At 55.7% G+C, this 27342-nt stretch overlaps 17 protein-coding genes across 17 annotated transcripts; 9 read left to right on the top strand and 8 right to left on the bottom strand.

The window, feature by feature from the left end:
• Nucleotides 1-72: 72 nt before the first annotated feature.
• On the top strand, nucleotides 73-1980 carry SMY1 (Smy1p; the record flags this gene model as incomplete). Its single annotated transcript, NM_209594.1, has 1 exon — nucleotides 73-1980. The coding sequence occupies one exon, from the start codon at nucleotides 73-75 to the stop codon at nucleotides 1978-1980; it is 1908 nt and encodes a 635-aa protein (NP_984241.1).
• Nucleotides 1981-2301: 321 nt separating this feature from the next.
• NUC1 (ribonuclease) lies at nucleotides 2302-3189 on the top strand (the record flags this gene model as incomplete). The annotated part of the gene is made up of 1 exon (NM_209593.1): nucleotides 2302-3189. One exon carries the CDS (start codon nucleotides 2302-2304, stop codon nucleotides 3187-3189), a length of 888 nt encoding a protein of 295 aa, NP_984240.1.
• Nucleotides 3190-3219: 30 nt separating this feature from the next.
• KAR5 (Kar5p) lies at nucleotides 3220-4656 on the bottom strand (the record flags this gene model as incomplete). Its single annotated transcript, NM_209592.2, has 1 exon — nucleotides 3220-4656. One exon carries the CDS (start codon nucleotides 4654-4656, stop codon nucleotides 3220-3222), a length of 1437 nt encoding a protein of 478 aa, NP_984239.2.
• A 239-nt stretch (nucleotides 4657-4895) lies between these two features.
• Nucleotides 4896-6266, bottom strand: AEP1 (Aep1p; the record flags this gene model as incomplete). The annotated part of the gene is made up of 1 exon (NM_209591.1): nucleotides 4896-6266. The coding sequence occupies one exon, from the start codon at nucleotides 6264-6266 to the stop codon at nucleotides 4896-4898; it is 1371 nt and encodes a 456-aa protein (NP_984238.1).
• Nucleotides 6267-6372: 106 nt separating this feature from the next.
• Nucleotides 6373-7173, bottom strand: RIM9 (Rim9p; the record flags this gene model as incomplete). The annotated part of the gene is made up of 1 exon (NM_209590.2): nucleotides 6373-7173. The coding sequence occupies one exon, from the start codon at nucleotides 7171-7173 to the stop codon at nucleotides 6373-6375; it is 801 nt and encodes a 266-aa protein (NP_984237.1).
• Nucleotides 7174-7363: 190 nt separating this feature from the next.
• DHR2 (RNA helicase) lies at nucleotides 7364-9493 on the top strand (the record flags this gene model as incomplete). The annotated part of the gene is made up of 1 exon (NM_209589.1): nucleotides 7364-9493. The coding sequence occupies one exon, from the start codon at nucleotides 7364-7366 to the stop codon at nucleotides 9491-9493; it is 2130 nt and encodes a 709-aa protein (NP_984236.1).
• Nucleotides 9494-9939: 446 nt separating this feature from the next.
• STL1 (glucose-inactivated glycerol proton symporter STL1) lies at nucleotides 9940-11616 on the top strand (the record flags this gene model as incomplete). Its single annotated transcript, NM_209588.1, has 1 exon — nucleotides 9940-11616. One exon carries the CDS (start codon nucleotides 9940-9942, stop codon nucleotides 11614-11616), a length of 1677 nt encoding a protein of 558 aa, NP_984235.1.
• A 309-nt stretch (nucleotides 11617-11925) lies between these two features.
• ARG7 (glutamate N-acetyltransferase) lies at nucleotides 11926-13257 on the top strand (the record flags this gene model as incomplete). The annotated part of the gene is made up of 1 exon (NM_209587.2): nucleotides 11926-13257. One exon carries the CDS (start codon nucleotides 11926-11928, stop codon nucleotides 13255-13257), a length of 1332 nt encoding a protein of 443 aa, NP_984234.2.
• Nucleotides 13258-13337: 80 nt separating this feature from the next.
• On the bottom strand, nucleotides 13338-15323 carry RNA14 (cleavage polyadenylation factor subunit RNA14; the record flags this gene model as incomplete). Its single annotated transcript, NM_209586.1, has 1 exon — nucleotides 13338-15323. The coding sequence occupies one exon, from the start codon at nucleotides 15321-15323 to the stop codon at nucleotides 13338-13340; it is 1986 nt and encodes a 661-aa protein (NP_984233.1).
• A 134-nt stretch (nucleotides 15324-15457) lies between these two features.
• SAM37 (SAM complex subunit SAM37) lies at nucleotides 15458-16312 on the top strand (the record flags this gene model as incomplete). Its single annotated transcript, NM_209585.1, has 1 exon — nucleotides 15458-16312. The coding sequence occupies one exon, from the start codon at nucleotides 15458-15460 to the stop codon at nucleotides 16310-16312; it is 855 nt and encodes a 284-aa protein (NP_984232.1).
• A 2-nt stretch (nucleotides 16313-16314) lies between these two features.
• SEN15 (Sen15p) lies at nucleotides 16315-16671 on the bottom strand (the record flags this gene model as incomplete). Its single annotated transcript, NM_209584.1, has 1 exon — nucleotides 16315-16671. The coding sequence occupies one exon, from the start codon at nucleotides 16669-16671 to the stop codon at nucleotides 16315-16317; it is 357 nt and encodes a 118-aa protein (NP_984231.1).
• A 149-nt stretch (nucleotides 16672-16820) lies between these two features.
• Nucleotides 16821-17975, top strand: PSG1 (Psg1p; the record flags this gene model as incomplete). Its single annotated transcript, NM_209583.1, has 1 exon — nucleotides 16821-17975. The coding sequence occupies one exon, from the start codon at nucleotides 16821-16823 to the stop codon at nucleotides 17973-17975; it is 1155 nt and encodes a 384-aa protein (NP_984230.1).
• Nucleotides 17976-18017: 42 nt separating this feature from the next.
• Nucleotides 18018-19265, bottom strand: AAN1 (Aan1p; the record flags this gene model as incomplete). The annotated part of the gene is made up of 1 exon (NM_209582.1): nucleotides 18018-19265. The coding sequence occupies one exon, from the start codon at nucleotides 19263-19265 to the stop codon at nucleotides 18018-18020; it is 1248 nt and encodes a 415-aa protein (NP_984229.1).
• A 290-nt stretch (nucleotides 19266-19555) lies between these two features.
• On the bottom strand, nucleotides 19556-21436 carry FET3 (ferroxidase FET3; the record flags this gene model as incomplete). The annotated part of the gene is made up of 1 exon (NM_209581.1): nucleotides 19556-21436. The coding sequence occupies one exon, from the start codon at nucleotides 21434-21436 to the stop codon at nucleotides 19556-19558; it is 1881 nt and encodes a 626-aa protein (NP_984228.1).
• A 280-nt stretch (nucleotides 21437-21716) lies between these two features.
• BUB2 (Bub2p) lies at nucleotides 21717-22631 on the top strand (the record flags this gene model as incomplete). Its single annotated transcript, NM_209580.1, has 1 exon — nucleotides 21717-22631. The coding sequence occupies one exon, from the start codon at nucleotides 21717-21719 to the stop codon at nucleotides 22629-22631; it is 915 nt and encodes a 304-aa protein (NP_984227.1).
• MUD2 (Mud2p) lies at nucleotides 22632-24374 on the bottom strand (the record flags this gene model as incomplete). The annotated part of the gene is made up of 1 exon (NM_209579.2): nucleotides 22632-24374. One exon carries the CDS (start codon nucleotides 24372-24374, stop codon nucleotides 22632-22634), a length of 1743 nt encoding a protein of 580 aa, NP_984226.2.
• A 363-nt stretch (nucleotides 24375-24737) lies between these two features.
• On the top strand, nucleotides 24738-27341 carry LHS1 (Hsp70 family chaperone LHS1; the record flags this gene model as incomplete). Its single annotated transcript, NM_209577.1, has 1 exon — nucleotides 24738-27341. One exon carries the CDS (start codon nucleotides 24738-24740, stop codon nucleotides 27339-27341), a length of 2604 nt encoding a protein of 867 aa, NP_984224.1.
• Between the last annotated feature and the right edge of the window lies 1 nt (nucleotide 27342).

Raw genomic sequence — 27342 nt, 5'->3', positions numbered from 1 at the left:
TGAGCACTCCCGTAGCGCAGCCAAGCAGAGCGAGGGCGCAGCAGTAGCAGTGACAGCACTAGCGGGAAGGACATGACGATGGATGGGACGAGCATGCACGGGACATCCAGCGCGGCAGATGAGGGCGCGGACGACAAAATGAAGGTGGTGGTGCGGCTCCGGCCGCTCCCAGAGGGCGGCAGCGCGGCGGTAGTGGCGGCGGACGAGGGCACGGTGGAGTTTGCGGGGGCAGCGGACGAGGCGCGGGCGTTCCGGTTCGACTACGTGTTTGGCACGGATGCGCGGCAGGAGGAGGTGTTCGACTACGTCGCGGAGGAGATGCTAGACCAGTTCTTCACGGGGTACAATAGCACGATCTTGGCGTACGGGCAGACGGGGTCGGGCAAGTCGTACACGATGTTCGGGCCACCGGGGCACCGCGGCTTGATTCCGCGGATCTGCCAGCAGATCTTCGAGCGCATCGGGCTGCTCAAAAACTGCGCGGACATCGAGTACGTGGTTTCTGTGTCCTTCTTGGAGATATACTTGGAGAAGGTGTACGACTTGCTAGGCGAGTCCATTAACAAGGCGTCTTCGCCGAAGAAAAATAGCGACAAGCGGGCCAGCTTGACGGTGCACGAGTCCAATACGTTCGGGGTGTATGTCGAGGGCGCGACGATAGTATCTGTGAGCGACGGCGACGAGTTGCTCAACTGTATACACTTGGGCGAGGCGCAGAGGTACAAGGGGTCCACGGACATGAACCTTGAGAGCTCGCGCTCGCACGCGATTGTGAAGATCAACCTACTGAAAAGAGACAACCTAGAGGGCAACATCCAGAAATCGGATCTTTTCCTCGTTGACTTGGCTGGTTCCGAGAAAGTTGCGAAGACAAACGCGGTAGGCGCCACTCTAGAAGAGGCGAAGAAGATCAATCTGTCGCTTAGCTCGCTTGGCAACGTCATCAACGCGCTCACGCAGAAGGAAAAACGTACACACATTCCATACCGCGATTCGCAACTCACGCGATTACTTCGGGACTCGTTAGGCGGGAATAGCAAAACCACGCTTATCCTAAACTGCGCATGTGACAAGTCCAACGAGTCAGAGACATTGACAACACTTAGGTTTGGTTCCCGCGCAAAGCATATAAAAAACAAGGCAATTGTGAACAAGAGCGATCTCTTCTTGAAGAAGAAACTAGAGCGAAAGATAGCACAACTCGAGAAGAAAGAGCAGGACTACAAAACACGCATCGAGCTGCTAGAACATGAGGTCAAGGAGCTCCAAGCAACTGCTTCGCATAGACCTCTGCCCGAAGAGGTCGACCTACTCGCAGAAAACACGAAACTAAGAGCCCAGGTTGACTCTCTAAAAGTATTACTCAATCCACGAACCGACAGTCTGGACACGGAACAGCACATCTCAGTAGATGACCTCCTCACAAAACTAATGGAGAAATGCGAGTTGGTAGTAGAACTACAGTCCAGGTTGGACGATCAGGCCGATAAGGAGAAGGCATTAAAGAAACTGATGACAGACCTGAAACACACAGAGGCACAGCTGGTGGAGAAAAACCACCAACTTGCAGAGCAGCTCGCTATTGCCCAACTTGATAACCTAAACCTCACAAACGAGAACATGACACTCTCAAAGGACATTGCCACTATCCATAGAATATCAAAGACCAGGGCAGAGCGCATCCAGGTCTTGGAGTCCACCGTCAGAGAATTGTCGGACATGCGTCTTGGGAACGATTTGTCACTTCCGTCAGCATTTGAAGCCATAAAGGAGGTCAATGAACCTTCTTCAGCCCTCTCTCCAACGTCTTTGGGCTGGTGGGGCGTGTTTGGCCCATCGCGAAGATCCTCTACAGGCAGCGTCCACTCAGGAGGATTGGCAAAGATACCAAGCAACGAGACGAGGCGATCCAGGAAAACGGGTTTCAATCTACATGTAGTAAAAGCGTCAGTTCCTCACGAAGCCGAGTCACTTGACTGACTCTAATGATTATCATGTCTGTTGGATCTGGGATAGAACCGAAAACTTTATTATTGTCGATATCATATGACTTTTCATATTCATATATATTTTTAACAACCCCAGTGATTCATCGATTCAAAAGAATCTTACCTTGTTCTACAACCGTCAAACGGTCACTGTGTGGATTCCTGTCGTTAATTTCATTACTTCATTCTTGATACTAACGGAAAATCTTTATTTTTAACAGGTGGAAAAAAGTTAATTGTTTCGATTAAAAGGTCTTTCTCCTTATATCTGGTGCCTAAGCCTGCAAGTATTCTGGTTTGTCCTTGCCTAAAAATGAGTTATAAACAAGTTATCAGCGGTATTGTTGGCGGCGGTATTGCTGGTGCACTACTTGCGAAGGGAGTTTCAAGCGTACCTTCTGTGAACCCTCCTGGATCCCCGGTTACTGATGGTGCGCTCGTTGACCCTGCAGGATTCTTCAAGTATGGGTTCCCAGGTCCGGTGCATGATCTACAAACTCGCGATAGTTTTGTCTCATGCTATGACAGACGGATGCGCAATCCATACTGGGTAGTTGAGCACGTGACGGCCCAGTCGCTGGCGACCAAGAATGGCTCGCGCAAAAACTCTATCTTTAAGGAAGATGAGGAGATTCCGGAGACCTTCAGGGCCCGTTTACGTGATTACTTCAGATCTGGATACGACAGAGGACATATGGTTCCGGCTGCCGATTCGAAATTTAGCCAGAAAGCGATGGATGAGACTTTTTATCTGACGAACATGAGTCCCCAAGTTGGCGATGGTTTCAATCGGGATTATTGGGCTCGGCTTGAGGACTACTGCAGGCGTTTAACATACAAGTATGGGAGCCTCCGCATCGTGACCGGGCCTCTCTACCTACCTAAGAAAGATCCTGTTGACGGAAAATTCAGAGTGACATATGAAGTTATCGGCAACCCACCTAGTGTGGCAGTCCCAACACATTTCTTCAAGTTAGTGGTAGCAGAGTCCGATAAGTTGTATGCCACCGCCTTCGTATTGCCGAATGAACCGATTCCTGAAGATACTAAGCTGGGCTCCTTCGAAGTTCCAATCAACGCGTTGGAACGTTCGACTGGTTTACAATTCCTACAAAAGGCACAGTATGCACACTTGCCACTAGAGGAGGACTTAATGAAGGTAATCCCCTATGAACCTGCCGCGATAAATGGCAAGGTATAGTGGATAACTCATTTATATAGATGTATATATTTAATATGAGAGCATTGAGCCTGTTCTGGCACCAAGAACAACTGCTACTAGTATAAATGTAGATCTTCCAAGGACCTTTATCCAACTCGAATTTAGTTTTATTGAATATCTGACCACCAACATTGACATTATCAATGTAACTATTCCATATCCTGATATTAATGCACGACTGAACGTGTATATCCATTTAACGTATGTAGTAAGCGCATTTCCTAGTGAGACTAGAACAAAAACTTTGTTTTCGAGAGTTTCAATGGAATCATTCATGTGCTCTACCTGGCTCATTGTGTTATTCAGATGCGATTCCATTTCGCTGAGTGTCTCGTTAACTCTATTACTCCATGCCTGTAAATGTTCATTATAGCTTGCGCTCAAACCTACTAAACTTCTAGAAATTGACACGGACATTTCTTGTAGTTGTGGTTGAAGCTCATCAGCAAGTACAGGAAGAATGGATTTTCGTACTAGCGAATTAAAGTCCGCAATAAGGTCCAGCGTTTCTAGTTGTGATTCTATCACAGAAGTTCTCACCTGCTGTACTGATTCGGTGGCTCTATTGTAGAACGTATCAAACACCGCATTGATATTATACAATGAGGACATTTGCACATCGTGATATGTTCCCATGTCACTGTTTATTTTTTGCCAGAGTGACATTGTATCCTCCTTCAAATGCGCTATCTGTCCTGCCATGTCGTAGTCGTTAAGTTCATCTGAAATGTCATTGAATACAGTACGGACATTATCCGTGTGTTCAGTAATAGTTTCACCCATATCTGCCAATTTTGAATTCACATAATTTAGATCATCCTTCAACTGGTTTACTATCTCATGGGTTCCCTCCATGAGACTTGCTTTCATGAGTCTTAAGCTTGCCTCCACAGTTGCCTCGAAGTTGGCGCGGTACTTTTCCAGGTCCACAACCAGATCGTCCTGGAAATTAGAATAAACATCGGTTATATTTAGGAACAAGCTTAATAGTTGCTCTTTCTCATATGGGAGGGCATTCTCAAAGCATGTTGACGGCAGATGCTGATAATTACCACTGTACGTCGTCCACCATTGCGGGGTTCGCTCCATAGCTCGAAGACAAGCGCCAAAGTGAACCGCACCAACACATTCAGGCGGCATATTGTCTACACCAGATGCCTGCAGTTCACATATTGACAGTTTTACTGCTGCCTGAGTTCGTACATCACTTGGCACCGTTTCGAACCCATACTGAAGACACTGAGGTAAAAAGTCTGATAGGGCACGCCTCACACAGGACGAATCTAGTATTGGAAACTTCTTGGCAATTATATCTTGGGATAACAGCTGGAAATTTGTGTCCTGCCTAAGCGCTGTCTCGGCGAGATGAGACACTACATGCGTGATCTCTGCATTAATGTGGGACCGTTGTATGATCACGCAGAGAAACAACAGAATTTCCAGCATATGCAACTAAACTTATTGCATAAACTAGACCACTTTTACAGGTTCTCGTAATGAGTGTCTACTGTCTATTATATATTCAGTCAAGTGCTGAAACAGTTATGATACCTGGTTGCATTTATATTGTCACCTAGGCAAAAATTGAGACACGACTAAAAAAATGTTTGAATGTAACCAGCCCATGGTTGGCGTTAATGAGCTATGCGAGCACTCCCACAAGCGGAGTCATACCAGACGTATTGTTATTTACTTTTAAGTAACGTCTCTAAGTGTTGCCTATCTTCCTGCCTAAAACCAGGAAACCGGCATCTTATATTAACTACTGGGATCTCGACTAAACCTTCGGGGACCCCATATCTATTCCATATGACTGCTGCTGCTCCCCAATTGCCGTTATGCATATAAGCCTGGCTGGCTGCGTGAACGAACTGTTTGGGCAACCCATCAGGATATATCTGCTCGAGCCGCTGCAATAAGAGAGAGATATTTGTACAGTTTTCAACAGCTGGGGATGGCGCAAACGATGAAACAGCGTTGACCAGTTGCACAGCATTTTCCTGTAAAACTTCCTTGCAGGAGGGCATACCGGCTGCGAGCTCCACGAGATGGAGTATTTCGCCGGTGTGGGCCGCACAGCCGGTTAGAACCCTCAGCATTGTTGCGGTTATTGTGTGCTTTAATATAGGGGCGCATCCCGCTATGCAGGCCATCTTTGCAAGACGACGGGCCTGCAAATCAGGCTGGCTCTTGACAGAAATGGCTTTCTCCAGCAACAAGAAGTAAGCATCCAGGACCTCTGGGATGGGACATACACCCCGCTTCAGCAGAAATTGGAGAGTCGTCCTCGAGTTGGTCAGAGCAGAACCGCTGATATAGAACCGTAGCAGCTGCTGTAAAACAGTCGCATCAAGCACCTGCTCATACCGGCGTCCAAATTCTGTAGAGTAGTTATCAAGAAGACGATTGAGAACTTCAATATCCTCCTTATCGACGGTTTGGCCCTCGAAAGCAAGCAATGCACGATGTAATGTACCTTCCAGATGAAGTTCAGCAGGCGGCAGCTTTTGGTACTCCCGTAGAAGAATGGGCAGTATCGTTTTCGCACGTGCTGGGTAGGTCTCCAAAAGAAACTGGAATAAGTCTTCTGTCGATACCACTCCAGCAGCGATGATTCCTTCAATGGATTGTGCGGATGGCTGACACACGGCACGGATTGCTTCCGGGATTTCGGTTTCAGCCGCCTTAAAGGCGGGAAGTGTCGCAGCAGAGACGAGCTGCTTTTCTGACGAGTATTGGTACATGGCATGATCTTTCACCCACGCGCTTATATTTGTCAACAGCGGAAACTGCAGTTTTGCATGGGTATATTCCGTCTGGTCCTTCATCGGATCTCGTACCATCGCTGGTATGATCTGCTTGCCACTCCGAATGCGCGGTTCACACTCAGTACAGCACAGTAGGCCCAGCTCAGTCTGTGTCAGGCCGAGGAATGGATGCATTATTTGGTTCGGCTGCGGAACATGGTTATTCAGCCTCTTCAGAGGCATCCCATTGGCGAGAGACTGTTTCTTGGCAGGTGATACCACCTTGCCGACAGCCTGTAAGCCCCTCATTCGTAGATAGGTCCTTTTAATGCTTCCACGAAAGAGCTGGAGTGGCACGGCTCGACGCAACAAGATGTCCAGCTGAGAAAGAACTTGTCAAAGTTCGATGGAAAAGTCAGGACATGGGACTTCGTTCAATATGACATTTGATACTTGGGTCCATGAGGGTGAGCTCTTCCCTTGGGGTTTCAAGCTCGCTGGCGGATGGCAAGAGCCTGGAGGACGCCCGAGAGGTCACCGAAATAATACTCCCTTCCGTGTACGGCCTGTGCGGCGATTCCGAGTCGCTGACCACACCAGCTCCAAGAGCTCCGCCGTACAGCGGATACAGTTCCAGATCTTCCTTCGCCCCCTTCTCGATCCGCTGCGACGTTAGAGTTCGGCGCCTCAAGCAGGCGATCGACGAGCTGAACACAACCAGGACCGCGCTGACAAGCATCAGCCACCCCGGCCAGTCAAGATATGGTACAAAAAGCAGCACGTCGACCAGGAAACAGAGCAGCGTTTCCATATAGGTCAGAAAGGACCACAGGATTATGATTGTAAGGCGCCGATCCGAGTGTTTGTAGCATTGGGAAAGCACCACCATCAGCCACAGCACCACCATCGAGCACAGCGCCAGCGGGTGCACCACCAACAGTTTGGACAACGAGTACTTCGCCTGCGTTGGCAGCGAGAGCTCGTCCTGCCCCGCGAATAGGAAACCATCCTCGGCCGAGTAGCCGAGCTTTAGCGGTGTGCAGTGCGTGTGGGTTGTGTCGCACCATCCAAAGACTCCGAACTTATACCCATTAAAATGCGACAATGTGACCCCGTTCGAGAGAGGAACAGAAAATGTTGCAAACGATTGGAACAGTAAAGCCAGAGTGGTTGAACCAAGTAGCAACCACTCCACAACCGACATCCCACCCATCATTGAGCTTGGAGGCCTCCAACAACCCTCCACGTGAGAGACCACGTTCTGCTAGGATGGTGATAAGTATTGGTCTAAACCGTCTACGGTGACCAGCAATTTGATATTGAAAAATTTGAGAAAGGCAGCGGATGAGGCGTGATGCGATGAGCAGCGCTCATTGAGTACCGGTCCCTTCGCAAGCTCAGTCAGAATGCAAGGTGCAAAGTCCAAGTCGTATCGAAAGCTTCCTGCAGTACAGCAGAGGGCTGGGCCGAAGGTGGTCGAATTTCGCGACGATGAAGAAGATCAGTTCGATGGGATGGCTCGGCGACTAAATGCGTCGCAGCTGCGGCAACGGGCCGCAGAGCTGCTGAAGGTGCGCGAGACGCTGCCCGTCTACCGCCACCAGCAGAGCATCATGGAGCACCTCAATTCCAACCCCGTGACAATCCTGATCGGTGAGACGGGTTCCGGTAAATCGACACAGTTGCCGCAGCTGCTGCTGGCACAGCTGAAGGAGGAGGACAAGAAGGGCGCAATTGCAGTCACACAGCCAAGGCGGGTGGCCGCGGTGAGTCTGGCCACGCGTGTCGCGCAGGAGCACGGCTGCAACCTCGGCGACGAGGTCGGCTACTCCGTGCGTTTCGACAGCTGCGCACATCCCAGCCGCACACGACTGAAATACCTGACCGACGGTATGCTGCTGCGCGAGCTTATCCAGGATAAGAACCTGCGCAAGTACAGATACGTGGTGATTGATGAGGCGCACGAGCGCACGATTCTGACGGATCTCATTTTGGGCTTCCTGAAACAGTTGCTACGGACAACGAGGCCGGACCTGCGAGTCCTTGTCATGTCGGCCACGCTGCAGGGGGACAAGTTCAGCGCGTTCTTCGACGGTGCCCCCGTGCTGTTTGTGGAAGGCCGCAAGTTCCCGGTCGAGATCCGCTACCTGTCGCAGCCGTGCGAGGACGTCGTGGACGCCGTAGTGCGCTGCTGCGTGCAGATAAACAGCGGCGAACAGCTGGGGGATTTACTGTGCTTCATGCCCGGCCAGGAGGAAATCGACAAGGCTGTCGGCGTGCTCGCCAAGATCAGCGAACACCTGGACCCCGGCGTGCCGCGCATCACCGCGCTCCCGCTGTACGCCGCGCTCCCGCCCGCCGAGCAGGCCAAGGTGTTTCTCCCGCTCAAGGGCTTCCGCCGCAAGATCATCCTCTCCACTAACATCGCGGAAACGTCCGTCACCATCGCCGGCGTCAAGTACGTCGTCGACACCGGCCTCCGCAAGTGCAAGGTCTGGCGCCACCAGCTCGGCCTCGCCACCCTGCTCACCGTGCCCATCTCCAAGGCCAGTGCCTCCCAGCGGGCCGGCCGTGCAGGCAGAGAGAGTGCGGGGAAGTGCTTCCGCCTCTACCGCGAGGCAGACTACGAGCAACTGCCCGGCCAGAGCGAGCCGGAGATAGTCCGCTGCGACGCCACCGCGCCCCTGCTAATGCTCAAGCAGATCGGCGTCGATGACCTCCTCAACTGGACCTGGCTGGAGCACCCAGGCCGCGACTCCATCGTGCAGGGCCTCCAGGAACTCTACCAGCTGGGCGCGCTGGACGACAGCGGCGCCATTACCGACGACGGGCGTAAAATGGCCCTCTTGCCGCTGGCACCGCACCTGAGCCGCGTGCTTTTGGAGGCACGCCGTAACCATTGTCTCCCGGCCGTGCTCGATATCGTCGCGTGCCTGTCCGTCGACAACCTGCTGCTCTCCCCCCCGCCTGAGGCCAGGGACGAGGTCAACGCCCGCCGCGCCGCCGCCTGCCCCCGCGGCGCGCGCTACGGCGACCTGCTCATGCTCAAGGAGCTCTACGACCACTACGCCGCGCTGCCCGCGCCCGACCGCGCCGATTGGTGCCGCCGCCTCTGCGCCAGCGCCCGCGGCTTCCGCGCAGCCGCGAAAACTCGGGCCCAGCTCCACCGCTACGCCGCCGCGCTCTTGCACTGGCGCCCCGAGCCCGCCGCGCCTGCGGCTGACCTGCACGCGCCCCAGATCGCCGCCGTCGTCAAAAGCTTCCTCGCCGGCTTTGCGAGGAACACCGCCATACGCATGCCCGACCGTTCCTACAGGACTACCTCCCACGGCGAGCCTATCAGCATCCACCCCTCCTCGCTGCTCTTTTTCTCCACCTACGCGGCCGCCGACCGTCCGTCCGCCCCTGCCCCTGCCATCCTCTACGTCGAGTACGTTTTTACCTCCAAGGGCTACGCCCGTGGGGTAACCAGAGTCGAGCTCGACTGGCTACAGGAGCTGCAGCCCAGGGCCCTAGGCAAGCGTTCCGCCCGCTAAAACGGGGCTACTGCTCTGGACCACTGCCCGTGTCCTAGCCGCCGCGCTGAATGCGGCCGCGAGATATTGGCGCTTCCCGAAAGAGAAACCGTTGCCTGTCGCTGCAATGACGTTGGCCCCAGAGCGGCCCGCGGGGCATGCGCAAGATAAAGTTCAGGGATCTGGCCGAATGTTATGTAAGCGGCATGACGTCATTATTAGGGCCGCTGGGCGACGCCGTTGCCACTCGGCTCGCCGAAGACGTAATGATAGCAGTGCTCGGCAAAAACGGCGCTGACAGCTAACGTAATATTCCGTCTCTCCATGATTAGAGTACGGAGGCAAGCTCTCGGAGGCAGAAGTTCTCTCGGATGGCCGCACGCGCGTGCAGGTGCGTAGTTGTAGATATAAAAGCACGGCGAGAGCAATGCAGAACAAGGACATAGAACAGAGAGCCATATAGCATCATGATAAAAGAGTCGTTTTCCAGGACCGCGACGGGCGGGTTCAGCGGCAGGGCGCTGCGGCTGGCAGTGACGATCACGGCAGTTACAGGGTTCTCGCTGTTCGGGTACGATCAGGGCCTGTTGTCGGGGCTGATCAACGGTGAGCAGTTCAACCACGAGTTCCCGGCGACGCTGGAGCAGGGCGACAACGACCGGCACGCGACGGTGGTGCAGGGCGCGGTGACGTCGTGCTACGAGCTGGGGTGTTTTTTCGGGTCGCTGTACGTGATGGTGGACGGGGAGCGGCGGGGGCGGAAGCCGCTGATCATCATGGGGTCGCTGCTGACGATTCTGGGGACGGTGGTGTCTGTGGCGGCGTTCCGCGAGCACTGGGGGCTGGGGCAGTTTGTGATCGGGCGGGTGGTGACGGGTCTGGGCACGGGGCTCAACACGTCGACGATCCCGGTGTGGCAGTCGGAGATGTCGAAGCCGAAGAACAGAGGGCTGCTGGTGAACCTGGAGGGCTCTGTGATTGCGGTGGGGACGATGATTGCGTACTGGATCGACTTCGGGCTGTCGTACGTGGACTCGAGCGTGCAGTGGCGGTTCCCGGTCGCGATGCAGATTGTGTTTGCGGTGCTGCTGCTGGTGGGGATCGTGCAGCTGCCGGAGTCGCCGCGGTGGCTGATGGCGCACGGGCGCACGGCGGAGTCCAAGTACGTGCTGGGCAAGCTTGACAACCTGGACCCCAGCGACGACAGCGTGCTGGCGGAGGCCGCGGCGATCGAGGACGCGGTGAACCGCTTCAAGCACGAGAAGCGCTCGCTGAAGGACGCGCTGACCGGCGGCCGCGGCCAGAACCTGCAGAGAACCCTCGTGGCGTGCTCCACGCAGTTCTTCCAGCAGTTCACCGGCTGCAACGCCGCCATCTACTACTCCACTGTGCTGTTCCACAAGACCATCAACCTGGAGTACCGGCTATCCTTGATTCTGGGCGGTGTTTTCTCCACGGTCTACACGCTCGCCACGATCCCGTCTTTCTTCCTGATCGAGACGGTCGGTAGACGGAAGCTGTTCCTCATCGGCGCGCTTGGCCAGGGCTTCTCCTTCACCATCACGTTTGCCTGTTTGATCAACGACACGAAGAACAACGCGAAGGGTGCCGCGGTGGGCCTCTTCCTCTTCATCATCTTCTTTGGGATGACCATCCTATCTCTGCCATGGATCTACCCACCTGAGATCTCGTCCATGAAGGTGCGCTCGATCACGAACGCGATGTCCACCTGCACCAACTGGCTCTGTAACTTCGCCGTCGTCATGTTCACTCCTATCTTCATTCACGAGGCTGGCTGGGGCTGCTACCTGTTCTTTGCCGTGATGAACTTCCTGTACGTTCCAATTATCTTCTTCTTCTACCCTGAAACGGCTGGCAGATCCCTGGAAGAGATCGACATCATCTACGCCAAGTCGTTCGTCGACGGTACCCAGGCTTGGAGAGTAGCTGCAAACCTGCCTAAGTTGTCGTTGAAGGAAGTGGAGGAATACGGCATTCAGTTGGGTCTCTACAACAATGAGCACGACTTTAAAGACGAAATGAAAGTGATTACTGAGGCTGAGGGACAAGTTCCTCGGTCGTCTATCTCTGATTCTAACATGGAATCGTCCAGTACCGGTAATGGTATCATGAAGAAGCCATAATGACTTCCTAATAGTTATATCTGGCTAGCTGCCGGCAATGCCTTTGCTGCATACGACTCATTAATACCTATGTATCTAATAAACCCTAATTTTATGAAAATTATCTAGGTACTATTCGGGCAGCACTGTCGCTATGTAGTGTAGTCGCATGTTCGGGTAACAGTCGAAAATACATGTATGACTCAACGGAGACAGATCTTGGCACCCGTCCAAGGATGAATATATTGTGTAGCTAATAATAAAAGCGCACGCAACTTTCGAGACCTCGGCAGTAGTTTAGTGTTAGTTTCGAGGCGACTATTGGCAAGAATGAAAAGTAGCCTGTCGCTTTGTCAACGTGCGGCCAACGCGGCCTCCAAGTACGAGCGCTACGTTCCGAGTTGCGGCGTTTTCCCCCTGGGGTTTAAAGTGGGTTCCATCGCCACGGGGGTCAAGAAAAATGGGCAGCTTGATTTGGGTGTGATCCTAAGTACGTATGAGCGCGAGGGGGGGGCAACTGCTGCGGCGGTGTTCACGACGAACAAATTCAAGGCGGCGCCTGTGGTAGCTTCTAAGGAGCGCCTGGCGAAGTCTGAGGGGCGGGGAATTAGCGCTATTGTGGTCAACTCAGGATGCGCCAATGCCGTAACGGGCGCAGTTGGACTGGAAAACGCAAACAAGGTTGTCCAGCTGGTGGAGCAGCAGCTTGGTAGGAAAGATACGACCTTGCTGATGTCCACTGGCGTTATAGGCCAGCACCTATCGATGGATAAGATCGAGCACGGGCTGGGCACTCTATTGAACAATGATGACGCATTTGGTAACGACTTCAGTTCATGGCTATCGCTGTCCAAAGCCATGATGACTACAGACACGTTCCCTAAACTAATCAGCTCTCGATTTACTTTGCCAGGTGGGACTACGTACACCCTCACAGGAATATCGAAGGGCGCCGGGATGATTTGTCCCAACATGGCGACGCTGCTGGGTTTTATTGGGACTGACTTGCCCATTAGCCCCTCAGCTTTACAGAACATTCTATCATCCGCGGTCGATCGCTCGTTCAATTGCATATCAGTCGATGGCGATATGAGTACCAACGATACCATCTACATGCTTGCAAGCGGCGCCATCGATACCGATTTGATAACGGAGTCAAGCGAGTCTTTTCCTCTAATAAAGGCGCAAGTTACGGAACTGGCGCAGAATTTGGCCCAGCTGGTAGTACGTGATGGGGAGGGATCTACGAAGTTTGTCACAGTCCATGTGAAGCGCGCGCTAAATTTCGCTGACGCCAAGGTCATTGCAAAGACTATTTCAAATTCCAGTTTAGTTAAGTGTGCGTTATATGGGCAAGATGCTAACTGGGGTCGTATCCTATGTGCTATCGGGTATGCACAGCTGGGCGATTGCGCATCGCTCGATGAAAGCACCCTAAATGTGTCCTTTGTCGGTGTTGGTGACTCAAAGGGAGCTGAACTAAATCTTGTTGTGGACGGCGTGCCCAACGTTAATATAAATGAGTCAAAGGCAGCCACAATGCTGGCTGATACAGATCTTAAGATTGTAGTCGATCTCGGCACAGGCACGGAAGAATGCAACTTCTGGACCTGCGACCTTTCACATGAATATATCAGCATAAATGCCGACTATCGTTCCTGAAAAAATAATGACATTGGACTACAAAAACCCCTCTATATTGGAAAAAGCAGATAGAGCTATCTTTCCGTGAAATTATATAGTTAGTCGCAGGGTGGAATCGTCACCTTATCACTCAAGAAATCTGCAAGCTTGTGTGGATCCAACACAATTGTTTTGAAATACTGCCGCTTTGGGAGAACCTTCAGTAACTCTATAATTTCCATGGGAACAGCCTCTGTCTGTTCTTGGCGCTGTCTCTTACTACTGCCGTTGTCGTCAAAGACTATACCAGCAGAATGTAGAGACCGTTTAACGGCATAGCCACTTAGGACAGGTATGCCATACTCATCCATCAGGTAGGGGAATTCCAACCGTTTCAGCAAATTCTCACCCTGCAGCTGGTAGCGATCAGTAAACACTTCAATCTTTTCCGCCTCGGGAAATTTCTCGAAGAAACGGCGTTCGAGCTCATAAACGTTATTCAGATTCCCAAACTTAGACTCGTAGTTGATCACCTTCTTGTAGATTTCCTTTAGCTGATCAAGATTGTAGATTTTATCAATACAACTTTCAAAGAGGGATTTGATCTGCGCGTCCTGCTTCACCAAGATCAAGAAGTCGAGGTACTTGTTGATGTAGTTCCCGTTGTCCTGGAAGTACTTGAGCCCAAACTCCAGGACCCTGCAGGGCGTGGTGACGTCGCTGTTGTTGTAGTACTCCATGTAAGCGTTCTCCACGTATATCTCATACGAGATGTCCTTTTTCAGTTTGCGACACTTCGAGAACACCTTCCGGGCCGCGGATAGGCCGGTCACTCTCTTCATTGTCGTCATGTAGACGCAATATGCAAAAGTCAGCTTGCGCGTCTGGCGGAGTATCTTGTCAGGATCCATCGTGGTGTCGTTCATTACCTGTAATTCCATTGATATCCTGGCTATGCAGTGCTGGAAACGCTCCTCCAGCGCCTCTATTTTGTTATTCAGCTCCAAGTACTCCGCGAGCTTAAAGGTCAACGAGAGCGACCCTGGATTGCACCTGACGGCGATCTCAAGGACCTTCTCGTGCTCGTTCTCGTCCACAAACATGGCGTAGTTGTACCATATCTCCGGCGCAAAGCACATGTGCTGCACAGCCTGGCGGTGCACGTATTCCACGCGCTGGCGCAGCACGACTTCGGGCAGGTCGAGCTTGTTGTCCAGCTCCCACTGGATCCACTTCGTCCAGATCTGCAGCTGGTACTCATCGTACTGACCGGGCGCAGGCAGGTTCTGCTGTGTCGCCTGGTTTAGCTTCGTGGGCAGCGAGCGCCGCAGGCCCTTCGTCAGGTTCGACCACTCCTGGTACAGCGAGCGCGCATTCATGTAGCTCGCCGAGAGCTCTCCGATGAACTTCCGCGCCGTCAACTGGTTGACCTCCTGCTCCCACTGCGTGTATTTCTCCCAGTACCGCTCCAGCGACTCCACTGGCAGGCACAGCAGGCGCTTGTACAGCTTGCGCAGAATCTCGACCCGGCTCTGCTCCTCCCACTTGCTCACCGGCTTCCACTGCTCCAGAAACTGCAGGTAGTCCTGCCAGAACTGCATCGACCGCGGCTCAAACACCGCGCATTTCTCCATCACCAGCTCGTACGCCTTCAGCACCGTGCCCCGCGCCTCTTCGCCGCCCGTCACCGTGTTGTTCTTGCGCCGCACATACCCCAGGTACGTCGACCACAGGTAGATGTCGTTGTTCATCAGCTCCCCGGACAGGCACTTCGCCAGCAGCGTCTCCACCTGCCCGCTCTCCTCCTGCTCCAGCTCCCAGTTGAGGTGGATCGTCCACAGGAACGACTCCAGCGGGAACAGCTCGTGTAGCTGTCCGAACACCTCCCGGATCTCCGCCACCTGCTGCTTGCCCACATAGTATTTAATCAGCTCTATGTATAGCAAGATCTGCGTCGGATCCTCCTCAATCTGGTCCCGCAGACGGTTTTCAATGTCGTTCGGGTCTCGTTCCCGTAACGTGGGGCGTGCCGGCAGGCTGCTGCCCCCAGAAGAAGGCGACACGCTCTTTACAGTCCCCGCATCCGGTGTCTCATTTCCTGACATTGCTCCACGCACAAACTGATGGCCAATACCGACTGTTCTCAGCGTGGATAGCTGAAGATGATGCGATTATAGGTGAATTTTTTTACTTTCTCGATGAACCAGAGAAGGCTGAACAGTCAAGAGCTAGTGCAAGGATGGCTACCATCCATCTATGGGGAGTCGACGGGGCGCCAGCATTGATCTCTCCCGAGAGCATCGCGCTTTTTTGGCTTGTCAATACGTGCGAAGTTGAGTGCACGGTAGTGTTCTCGAACAATGCGCATCTCTCCCCACGTGAGGAGCTGCCGCTGTACGTCGGGGAGGACGGCAGCGCAGCCTACGAGTACCCCGAGATCGTGGAGCAGCTCCTGGGCCGGGAGCTGGGGCTGGAGGAGCGCAGCCTGGTGTGCTGGGCGGCCGAGCGCTGCGGCGCGCTGTCGGACTACCAGCTGTACCTCAACCGCAAGAACTACGAGCAGTACACGCGGCGGGTGTTCTCGCAGCTACTGCCGTGGCCCCTGTGGTACAACACGCCCGTGCAGCGGCGCGAGCGCGCGCGTGCGCAGCGCGGCGGCACGCCGGCGCCGGCGCACGACGCGGAGAAGGAGCTGGCGCAGCACAGCAAGACGCTGCAGGCGACGCGGGAGCTGCGAGAGCGCGGTGAGAAGGCGCTAGCGGACGCCGCAGCCGAGATGGAGTACGCAGCCGCGCTCGACCGGGCGCTGCAGCCGTGGATCGCGGTCCGCGGCGCGGCCGCCACGCTGGGGCCCGCGGAGCTGCTGTTCGCCGCGCACCTGTACGTGCAGCAGCAACTGCCGGACGGCGCGCGCGTCACCGCGCACCTGCGCGCGCACTACCCTGCGCTCTGCGACGGACTGCTGCGCGCGTGCGAGCTGCACGCGTGCGCACCGCGCGCGGCGGCCGTGGCTGTCCGCGCGCCCACCGCCGCAGAGACCCCCAGTGTGCCCCGGGAACTGTACAGGTATGTCACTTCCTATTGGACTATATAATGCTAATTCTTGCGCGGCCGCTGCAGGCCCTGGTACACCGTGTAGTACACCACCGTGCCGTCGTCGCTGCTGATGGCGAGCACCACGCGCTTGCAGCTGGCCGGCAGCTGGCTGAACACCTTGTCGAGCGCCTCCAGCGTCACCCCGCTGCTGCGGTACTGGCTCAGCTCCACGGGCAGCACGTACTCGACGCCAATCTCCTCGTCATCGTTGCTGAGTTTCTGCGCGGGCCGCCCCCGCAGCGCTTCTCTATCGCGCAGGGGCACGACTTCTACGTCGCTCCACTGCTGATAGTGCACCAGGTTGTTGCGGACGAGTGCGGTGAGTCCTGTAAGGCCGCCGTTATACGAAACTGACATTTGGGCGATGCCCTCGAACAAGGCATTGCAGCGATGGCCATTTTTTTTTCACTATGTGCTTCACCTCATAAACCACTGACACATCGCTTTCAGAGCTTCGCTGGAAAACCAAGCTGACTAGCTAGAGCAGCCTTGCACTTTAGCCCGAGATGATGCTTAGTGGGTTGGTGTACTTGCTGCTTGCACAAGTTGCAGTTGGCCGGAGAGAATATGTAAGAGTGCAGACGACGACTACGACTACCGAGGAGTTGCACCCCTGGCACCGGACCATATACGGGACCGTGAAGGAGATCGTGACGCCCACGGTGATTGCGGGCGTGACGTTCTCGTTGAAGCCGGATCCGACGCCCGATCCGCTCAAACCGTGGGTTTCGCTGAAGAAAGACGGCGCGCCGCAGACCATCAAGCCAGAAGTTAAGAAGGGGAGGACCATCAAGGGCCCGCCAGACTACTCGACGTACTTTAAGCAGGTGAGCACGACGACGTACTCGTACGAGGAGCTGCAGGCGCACAACATGGACCCCAACGACGTGCACGAGGAGGAGGTGTTCACGGAAGAGGATGACACATACACGTCGCTCAACCCGCTAATCCGGTGCACTCCGGACCGGTACTTCAACAAGGGCCTGGCCAAGGACGTGAGCAGCGCGCCGTTCTGCACGCCGCGGGAGCACGTTGACTGGTACGCAGGCCAGACGTACTTCATCACATGGTACACGCACTTCTTCTGGGACAAGGCCCTCGACGCGCCGGCGGAACAGGCGCGGGTCATGCTGTATTACGTCAAGAAGGGACAGCTCAGGCAGAAGCGGGAGCCCATCAAGCCCTTCTTCCGCGGCCAGTGGATCAAGAACATTGACGGACTGTTTGCGATCACTATCGATGAGGAGTGGCTACAGGGGCAGGGCACGCGCCAGCTGATGCTAACGGTGCAGCCGTCGACTGTGGCCGACGAGGAGTTTGACCCCGTTGAGCACGGGATTCTTGTGCGGCTAGCGCTACCGAACAGGGTTTTCAAGGCGGGCAAGCAGGACCTGAAGATGCTGGATTCGGGCATGACAGACGAGACGTGGTATTACCTGCTCTTGACGTTGCCAACCATCGTCGTCTTCGTCGCAGCCCTTGTGTACTTCTTCCTGCAGTGGAACCGGCGCTACACCGACTTTTCCGACATCAGCAGAGCGGCCATCGCGAAGAAGCATCGGATCATCGGCAAGTTCAAGGACATGCCGCGCTTCCGGAACATGCGCAACCACAGGTATGACGAGCTACCGCAACATAATAAGAGTAGCAAGCAAAGTTAAGACGCTACCTAGTCAAGTAGAACTTACAGACGCTAAATAATCCTAGATCCACTTTTGCCGCGCAGCCACCTCGCATATTTTCTCCAGGGTGACCATGCGCGGGTCGGGCTTCGCCGGCCTGTGTGTTGCCTCGCTGTTGGCGGGTGTGGGCACCGAGGAGCCGCTCTCGTCATCGTCCTCGTCACGCTCATTGCTGTCGTCGACCTCCTCTATATAGTAGAAAAAAGGTTCCAGGACCATCATGATCTTCCAGAAGAGCAGGGTGCCGCAGTTCTGGAAAAGAAGGTCAATGAGTGCGGGCAGGTACTCCACCTCGATGTACTCCTCTGCGCAACACACGAACTCGTCCAACGCGTAGTCCTGCTCGTCGGCGCTAAGAGTAGAGTACATTTCAGAGAGCAGCGTCAGCTCCTTGCTGATGGTCTTGGGGATGTCCTGGCGCGCCTGCCACAGTAGCTTCTGTGCCTTCACCAGCTTCTGGTCCGTGGAGACGTCGTCCTCCGCTCGTTCGCTGAGCTGCTCCACGCCGCCGCTCTCGCACACCTCCTCTTGCGCCGGAAAGAACCCGTTGCGCTCGCTCTTGTCCATGAGCTCGTTGTATTCGTTATAGAGTGAGATGATCTTCATCATCGGCTTGTACAGCTGCTGGCACACCTTCAGCTCGGACTTGGGTATGATGACCTTCTCTAGGTAGTGGTTTATCAACCCCTCCATGAAGTTCGCCCATATCGACGAGAACACGTAGTTCTCGTCGTGCACGCTCTCGTCGTAGTCCTCCGTGATGTTCTCGCGCATGATCTGCTCCACCAGTGTGCAGACGAGCCTCTGGCCCCGCCGGCTCCCGCCCTCCTCCACCTCGTCGCTCTTCCGCGCGCCGTCTCCGCCCGCGCGGCTCTGGCACCCGTTCGTCTTGTCCAGCCAGTACTCCGGCCCGCCCCGCTGCGACAGCGTCACCAGCAGCAGGAACAGCTTCGACTTCTCCCACTTCGACACCCCGTGCGTCACCCGCTCGTCGCTGATCCGTGTCACATCGTCGTTGATTTTCCGATGGATGCACTTGACAAACGACCTGATCGTCGCCGCCTTGCGCTCCCCGTACCGCTCTATCAGATACGGCCGCGAAGTCACCACCTGGTACCTCGTACCCTGGAACTGCAGGTGCTTGTAGAACTGGAACTTGTATCGGCGGGCGTGCTTTCTGCCTGTACCGCCAGACGCACCCTCTTTGATCGATTTCGCACCATTACTAGCTACGTGCCACTGCTGTGAGCACCGGCAGCAGTCACCCATCCCTTAGATCAGCGCTTTTATATCCTCTAGGCCCTCCGAAGCCTCCACGCATGCACTCTCTCTGTCAAGATGCCTGGATTCTGTTGGTGAGCATTGAAAAAAAAGGTCACGATCGCGGATGTTCGGATGGATTAGCCACCAAAACCTGGTCGAGCCCAAAGCTCGAGGCCCCAAGCCAGCAGCAACGGTAAGCCGGGGCACGGGAAGGCTGTTCAGTACTAGGTTTCCGTATTATATAATAATATTATGGTGTAAGTCAGCTACAGCGTGCCGACATGTGGAGGTATATACTATTTTTTGACGTCTGACGACGTGCTGACGCTGCCCTCGTCAGCGAGGGAGCCCTTGGAAAGCACGACGGGATCGACACCCAAGTCTTCAATTACACGTCCCTCGGCGTCCTTCATGTCCATTAGGCCGTAGACAGCGATGGTGATCAGACCCAGGACGGCGGCGAGACAGGAGAAGAACATGGCGACGATGCCCTTGGGGGTGAAGCCCTCGGGGATGCTCTTCTGCTGGACGTTCTGGCCCGAGAGGTCAAGCAGGTCCTCGGTGTGGGCGGCGGCGTTGCCAATGTGGGGCACGTGGGCGGCCTGACAAGCGCCGATGGTGCTGTCGGTGAGTTTCTGGGAGGCGGTGCGCTGGATCTCCAGCGGCGCCTCGATGATGGTGAGGGAGAGGCCCTGGATCATGTGCCACTCGAGGTGGCAGTGGAAGAACCAGACGCCGGGGTTGTCTGCCTTGAAGCGCAGGACGACGTAGGACTTGCCGTTTACGTAGACGGTGTCACGGGTCATCGGGTACTCGCGACCCTCGTCCTCGCCGGGGTACTCGATGGGGTCCGCGGCGTCCAGGTCGTCCTGATCCGCGGCGGTGGGGCCTCTGGCGACAACTTGGAACACGTGGCCGTGGAGATGGAAGGGGTGTCTGCCAGTGTCCTTGTTGTTGATGACGATCTCCACGATGTCGTTGTGCTCGAGGACGTGTGCGTTGGTGTTGGTGCCGTAGACGAGAGGGTTCGTGGCCTTGTCGCCGGCGCTGAGAACGGTCATCAGGGTGGGGACCTTGGGCTCGGTGTAGGTGATGTTGTTGAAGAAGGCGTAGTTTCTACCGTCCATCAGGTTGTCCATGTCCACGGTGACCTCGATCTTGGCGGTGGCGTCCTCCAGCATCGGGACACGATGCTCGTCGATCGGAACCAGATAGATGTCGTCCAGGAACTCGAGCTCGCCGACCCTGTGCTCCTCAGGATTTGGCAACTGGTCGTTGTAGATCATGTAGGAGGTCGCGTTCAGCTGCAGGTCATCGGGCATCACGTCAAGCATGGTGTCGTCCATCTTCTGCATGATGGCAAAGTTGCGAGACGTCTCATTCTTGGTGTGGACCAGGACGGAGTACCGCTGCGCACTGGTGATGTACAGCATGTTGGTAACGTTCTTCTCAACGTACACGCCGTCCACCTCGACCACCTCCATTTCGTGATCCTCGATCCAGAAGTACTGGGACACGAAGCCGCCGGTGTTCACTAGACGCAGCAGGTACGTAGTGTCTGGCTCCACCTTCCATGTTAGGTTTCTCGTGTTGTTGATGATTAGGTTCTGGGGGATGGGTTCCGCGCCTGTGGGGTTGTACAGGTGCAGGAACTCCGGGATCTTGTCTACAGCCACGTCGTGATACCACTCGCTTAGCTCCAGCGTCATTTCCTTGTCAAAATTGTACGCGAACGTGCTGTTTGCCTCATCTATGACAAACACACCCTTCATACCATCCTGGAACTGGCCCGCGGTGTGTGAGTGGTACCAGAAGGTCCCCTTGTTGCCCTCAACAGTAAAGTTGTACCACATCGACCCGCCCGGCGGAATAGGACACTGAGTCACCATCTCTGGGCCGTCCATCTGATTTGTCCCGTTTTGGAACATCCCGTGGAAGTGGAGGGAGGTGTTCCACTTCTCAAACCCGTTTTCCAGGAGAACAGACACCTTGTCTCCTTGCTTGACTCGCACAGCCGGCCAAGGGTATTCGCCATTGCACGTTATCACTGGTCTCTCTTTCAGAGTGTCGGGGTTGGCCTTACCCATCCCTGTCTTCCAGTGGAAGACATGCTCTTCGGCAGACACGTGAGTCCATGCTGCTGCCAGCAGAACCACTGAGCTCAACAGACCCTTCATCTTTGTGTTCTGCGCTTTGCCCTGAGCTGTTCTGCACTATTACGTCCAGATGTCGGTCTATTGTTTTCTGTGCGCTCGAGGTCATCTCTCGAACATTTCACCTGCATTTTTTATACTTCGAGCACTAGGCGAAAATTGGGTGTGCATCATATAAGAAAAGAGGGTGCAGTCGAGAAAACAGACCAGTTTGGATGCTCATTGGTAGCCTTGTGGCCATTAGAAGAGCTTAGAGCGCTTTCAGGTGTGCAAGTCCGGTTAAGCTTTGCAGGTGCCGACCAGAATGGAAAAGTTCATATCACACCCACCACTTATAGTGCATTCGTCATTGTCGCAGCTGCGGTACCTGGTATTGGCGGAGGGTGTGGGCGTGGAACCCGAGGAACGGCGACAGCGCTGCTATGTGTGGTCGATCCTCTCGCGCACGGATATGGAAGGTGCAACGTCGCGGTACATGCGGCTAGCACAGCGAGGCCCGCCGCCGGCGGCGGTGTACAAGAAGATACAAAACGACACCTTCCGAACGTTTTCAACAGACTCCGGCTTTCGGGAACGGGTGTCTGAGGAATCTCTGACTAGATGTCTCTCGTGTTTTGCCTGGTTGCAGGAGCTGGAGGGAGACCGGGGTCCGGTGCGCATCGCGACCTACGTGCAGGGGATGAACGTGCTGCTGGCACCCCTGTTGTACAGCTGTCCTGCAGAGCCCATGGCTTTCCGGCTGTTCGAAACAGTGTGCCAGCGGATGATCCCCGCGTACCTGGACCACTCGCTGAGCGGAGTGCACACGGGTGCGCGATTACTGGACGAGTGCCTCAAGATTGTGGATCCCAAACTAAGCAAGTTCCTCTCCGACAACCTACTCACGGCGGAAATATATGGGGTGCCCTCGATTCTGACGCTTTCAAGCTGCCAGAAGCCACTGGACCAGGTATGCCGGCTGTGGGACTTCATGTTTGCATACGGGTTCCACATGAACCTGCTGTTCATCGTCGCTCAGCTGGTCAAGATGCGAACGGAGATCATGCAGTCGGACTCGCCTATGAATCTACTGCGGCAGTTCCCAGACTTCGACGCGGACGAGATCATCCGTCTGGGGGTCGGGTTCGTCGCCAAGATTCCATCTGGGCTCTACGAGCTGCTGGTAAGGCACCTGACGGAGCCAGGCATAGATTTATCGAGCTACGACGGACTGGACTGATCAGAAGAGGTCCATGTCGAAGTCGCGCTCACTATAGTAACTACATATAATCGTACGTTCGCAGAAGCGCATGCCGGCTAGCATCAGCATTGCACGTTCTGCACCGCTGAGCTCTTTGAATTTGATGAAGATCTTACCTATCTGGAGCGAAACGCTCTCGAAGTTGTTCCTGAAGTCCGGGCCCGGAACAGGAATCTTGACGCTCTCCACAGGCCCGCAGTTGAGAACGGGGGTTCCAAACATGACGGCGTCATGGACCTCCCTGTAGTAGCGTTCGTTTTTGAGTTCTAAAGGGTCCACCGCATTCAGTAGGCACACTACCTTAGACGGTTTATGAGTCTGAACCGCCACGACCTTGGAGAAGGACTGATACGATATGTCAGAGTAGTTTTGTGTCAGCTCGCTGGCATTGGGCTGGAGCACCTGCACGCCCTGCGGCGAAGGCAGCGGCGCCTCGGCGCTGGCTGGCGTATAAAGGACCGCCTGTGTGAATATGTTGGCGCCCTGTCGAGCAACCTCCACAGAATGCAGCCAAGAGTATGTGATGTCCTGCTCCTGCAGCCAGCCAGGAACTTCGCTTGCACTCTGCAGTGGAACGCCCAGCATGGCTATGAGGTTGCGGTCACAGATGGGCTCCTCGGCGTCGAGGCGCGCAACGTACTCCTCCGGCCGCTGCCATACGATATGCGAGTTCAGCTGATTCTTCAGGTACGCCTGTGCCGCCAGCACAAGCGTTGCGGACTCCTCCGAATTGAGCTCCAGCACCAGTGCGCCTTTGCGCTGCTCACACGAGGACAGCACGTGCTCCCCCTCGAGCGTGATGTTCTTCAGCATGTCAGAGACACAGGCCGCGACACGGTCCAGGTCGCCCACGCCCTCGCCGCTCAAAACCAGCGTGCGGTTGAGCTTGCACTGCGCGAGGTTCGGTTTCGTGGGGTCCTCGAAAAGGATCTTCGTTCGCCTGTTCAGTGCGCCTTTCTCCGCGATGCCCTCCAGTGTCATGCGATCCAGCTCCTGCGGCTGGCCGGGCAGCGGGAACAGGCCCGAGAGCTTCGCGCGCTCCGCAGGCACATGCTCAAACCCGCGCGGCGTCACGTCCCACCGCGTCGGCCGCAGCCGCGGCCGCTCCTCCAGCGCGGGTACCCGCGACCAGTCCACCTCCCGCTCATCGGGCACCCACTCGCGCGCAAACGGCGGCCCGGCACGCGCCTTGCGCCCTAGCCCCCGCGCCGCCGGCGCCCCGCGCCCCGCGCCGTCGCGGAAGCGCCCAGGGCCGCTGTAGCCCCGCCCGCCCGCAGGCTTGCCGATGCGCCCCGGGCCCCCGTCGAAACGCCCGCCGTATCGGCTGCCCACGCGCCCGCCGCGCCGCGTGTCGTATCCTGGCGCGCTCCACCCACCCTCGCCGCCCCCCGGGCCCCTCCGCGCCTCGCCCCCGCCCCCGAACCGGCTCGGCGCGCCCAGAGGCATGCTGTTGGATGCGGTCTGGTGCCCGCCCCGCCGCGCCGCGCCCTCCCCGCCGCGCCCCCACCCGTCGCCGCGCTCGCCACGCATCTCGCCGCGCTCCGCGCCCCTCCCGGCCCGCTCGCCGCCCTGCCAGCCCCCGCTGCTCCCACTTTCATTGCTGCCAGCTCCCTCCGATGCGCCCATTGCCGCTCTGGGCCCCGTCGGCACCTTCTTCTCCTCCTTCTTGCTATTTATACTAGCCATAATCCTGGACCGCAGGTTCTCTAAATTGCTGCTCATCTCCCTGATCCGGCCTCGATGCCCATGCAGCGCTGTGCTCAACCACTGCTACTATTTACAAAGCTTTTCCATGGCCATGGCTACGGCGGTGAAAAGTTCACCACCCAGACATTTTCTCTCACGTGCTCGCATCCCAAGATCTGATGTCAAGCCCAGGCTCCATGTGTGATCTACTGGGGCCCGTCTGTGGTCAGGTACGACGTAGCTGGGTGTGTATTGAGACTTTCCTTTTGGTGTTAGTGCCTATGGGTCGGTGGCCTGGCCGTGGACTGGATTTAAAGACACGGTGCAAATTCGGCCACGTTCTACTGGGGAATCTACAAGTTCAGAGCGAGTAAGCGGGCGAGAACTCAGTTTGCAGCGATGAAACTCGGAAAGGTGGCTTTGGTCTGGCTAGCAGGGGCGCTGCACGGGACGGCGGCGGCTGGAGCACTGCTGGGGGTGGACTACGGACAGCAGTTTGGCAAGGCGGTGGTGGTTGCTCCCGGGGCGCCGCTGGAGATAGTGCTAACGCCGGAGGCAAAGCGGAAGGATGAGAATGGGGTGTGTGTGCGGGAGGTGATGGGGCGCGTGGAGCGCGCGTACGGGTCGGCGGCAAGTGCGGCGGCGGCAAGGCAGCCGGAAAGCGCGCTGCTGCACACGAAAGGGCTGCTCGGGCGGCGGGCGGCGGAGGAGCTGGGGTGGTGGCGGCGCGGGCACCCGGGCGTGCAGGTGGCTGACACGGGCCGGGGGGGCGTGGGCTTCGCGGTTGTGGGGGAGACGGTGTCTGCGGAGGAGACGGTGGCGATGGCGCTGCAGCAGTACGTGCGGCGTGCGGAGGAGCTGGTCGCGGAGAAGCGTGCGCGGGACAAGGTGACACAGCTGGCGCTGACGGTGCCGGAGTACTTTGCGGTGGAGCAGCGCAATGCGCTGCTGGACGCGGCGGCGCTGGTGCCGGCGGAGCAGACGTACCTGGTGAGTGAGGGCCTCAGCGTGGCGGTGGACTTCGCGCTGAAGGGCGCGTTCGAGGCGGGGCGCGCGTACCACTACGTCGTGTACGACGCGGGGGCGGGCTCTGCGAAGGCGACGTTGGTGACGATCGCGCAGCCCGCGGAGGGGCCGCTGCGGGTCGAGCTGGTCGGGTTTGGGCACAGCAAGGCGGTCAGCGGCGCGCGCTTCACGCAGACGATCGCGGACATAATCGAGGAGCGGTTCCTGGCGGCGCAGCCCGCGCTGCGCGCGGCGCAGCTGGAGGCGAGCGCTCGGTCGCGCACCAAGGTGCTGCAGGCCGCGGAGCGTGCCAAGCTGATTTTGAGCGTGAATTCCGAGGCGCCCGTGAGCATTGAGTCGTTGTTCGAAGACATCGACTTCAAGACGGTGCTGCACCGCGAAGAAGTGGAGAAGCGCATGGCGCCTGTCCTGGACCTGGTGTGCTCTCCGATCGAGGAGGCGCTGGCCGGCCAATTTGGCCCGGTGCGGGTGTCGGTGGACCAGCTCGACGCGGTGATCCTCACGGGTGGCTCGTCCCGCGTTCCGAGTGTGCAGGACCGCCTGGCCAAGTGCGTGGGCGAGGCGCTGATCTCTAAAAGCGTGAATGCGGATGAAGCTGCTGTGAACGGCGTGGCCATCAGGGGTGCGCAACTATCCAAGATATTCAGGACGAGGCCGCTGGAGGTCATTGACCGCTCGATTTACGCCTATGGTGCTAAAGTAGTGGGCCAGGACGCTCCCATCGAAATATTCCCTGTTGGCTCGGTGTACCCTGCCACAGCGTCTGTCCGTCTGCCAGCTTCCCAGGACGACTTTACAGACGCACTCGAGCTTGAGTTATACGAAGGGGAGAGATTGTTCAAGAAGCTGTCGGTTCGGCAGACAAAGGACAAGTTCACTCAGGAGCTATGCCCCATGGGTGTGACTTATAATGCTACTTTCGGGCTCAATGCAAACAGAATCCCTGTACCTGTGAAGGTGGAAGCACTGTGTTGGGGTAACCCCGAGGTAGTAACAGACCAAGAGGACACGGCTGATGCTCTCCCCCAGAAAGTAAAAAGTGTGAAGTTAGATGTTAAGGAAACATATACCTACCTGGAGCCGCTCCGTAACAAAGCGCTAACCGAGGCCAAGATCAGGTTGTCTAAATGGGATCGCGCGGAGGAAGAGGAATTAAGGAAGCAGGATCTATTGAACAGCTTAGAATCGCTCATATACTCTACCCGCGAGTGGCTGGAGACGCCAGAAGTCCTCGATAATGGCGCACACGACTATGTGGAAAAATTGACCGAGCTTGTAAGCACGAATCTAGAGTGGTTAGACTATGAATCTTCAAATGCTACCTTTGACGATATCAACAACAGATTACAGGAAATCATGAGTCTGTATAAGTTGCTTAGCCATTACCTTTCCATAGACGCTAAGGTTTTGGATCTCCCAGTATTTGAGCTTCTACGCAAAAATGTTTCTGAAGCCATTTCTACCTTTAACGCATTTGATGATACTGCAGTGGCACAAGCTAATGAACTTGAGGATAATTTTAACTCTCTTGGCCTAAATGTCACTAGAGAATATACTAAACTGAAGGTTCCAAAGAATTTACAGTACAATTCAACCTTTGCTGAGTCAGAATTGGCCGCACTCGGTAAGATACTGAGCGAACTCGAGCCCATATTAACTCCAGATGCATTTGATACAATTGACCGCGAACAGTTAGTAAAATTGTTCATGAAATCCGAAGGTCATCTAAATTCCATCGAGGAAATGCAAAAATTCCGCGAAAGAGCACATGCATACCGCTTGCGTGAGCTAAACTCATTATACACAAGAAAACTAAGAGCGGCAAAGAGGAAAGAAGAGAAAAGCAAAGAAGCAGCCTCTTCATCTACTACTGACTTCGCAGATGAAGCAAAAGCGACCTCTACGCAACAACCAGCAGATGCATCCACCTCTAGCGCAGATAGTTCCACTTCGGACATCGATCACGATGAACTATGAA

This window comes from Eremothecium gossypii, chromosome IV (genome assembly GCF_000091025.4).
Source record: "Eremothecium gossypii ATCC 10895 chromosome IV, complete sequence".
In the NCBI taxonomy this organism is placed as follows: domain Eukaryota; kingdom Fungi; phylum Ascomycota; class Saccharomycetes; order Saccharomycetales; family Saccharomycetaceae; genus Eremothecium; species Eremothecium gossypii.
This window is presented reverse-complemented; position numbering and strand designations above follow the sequence as displayed.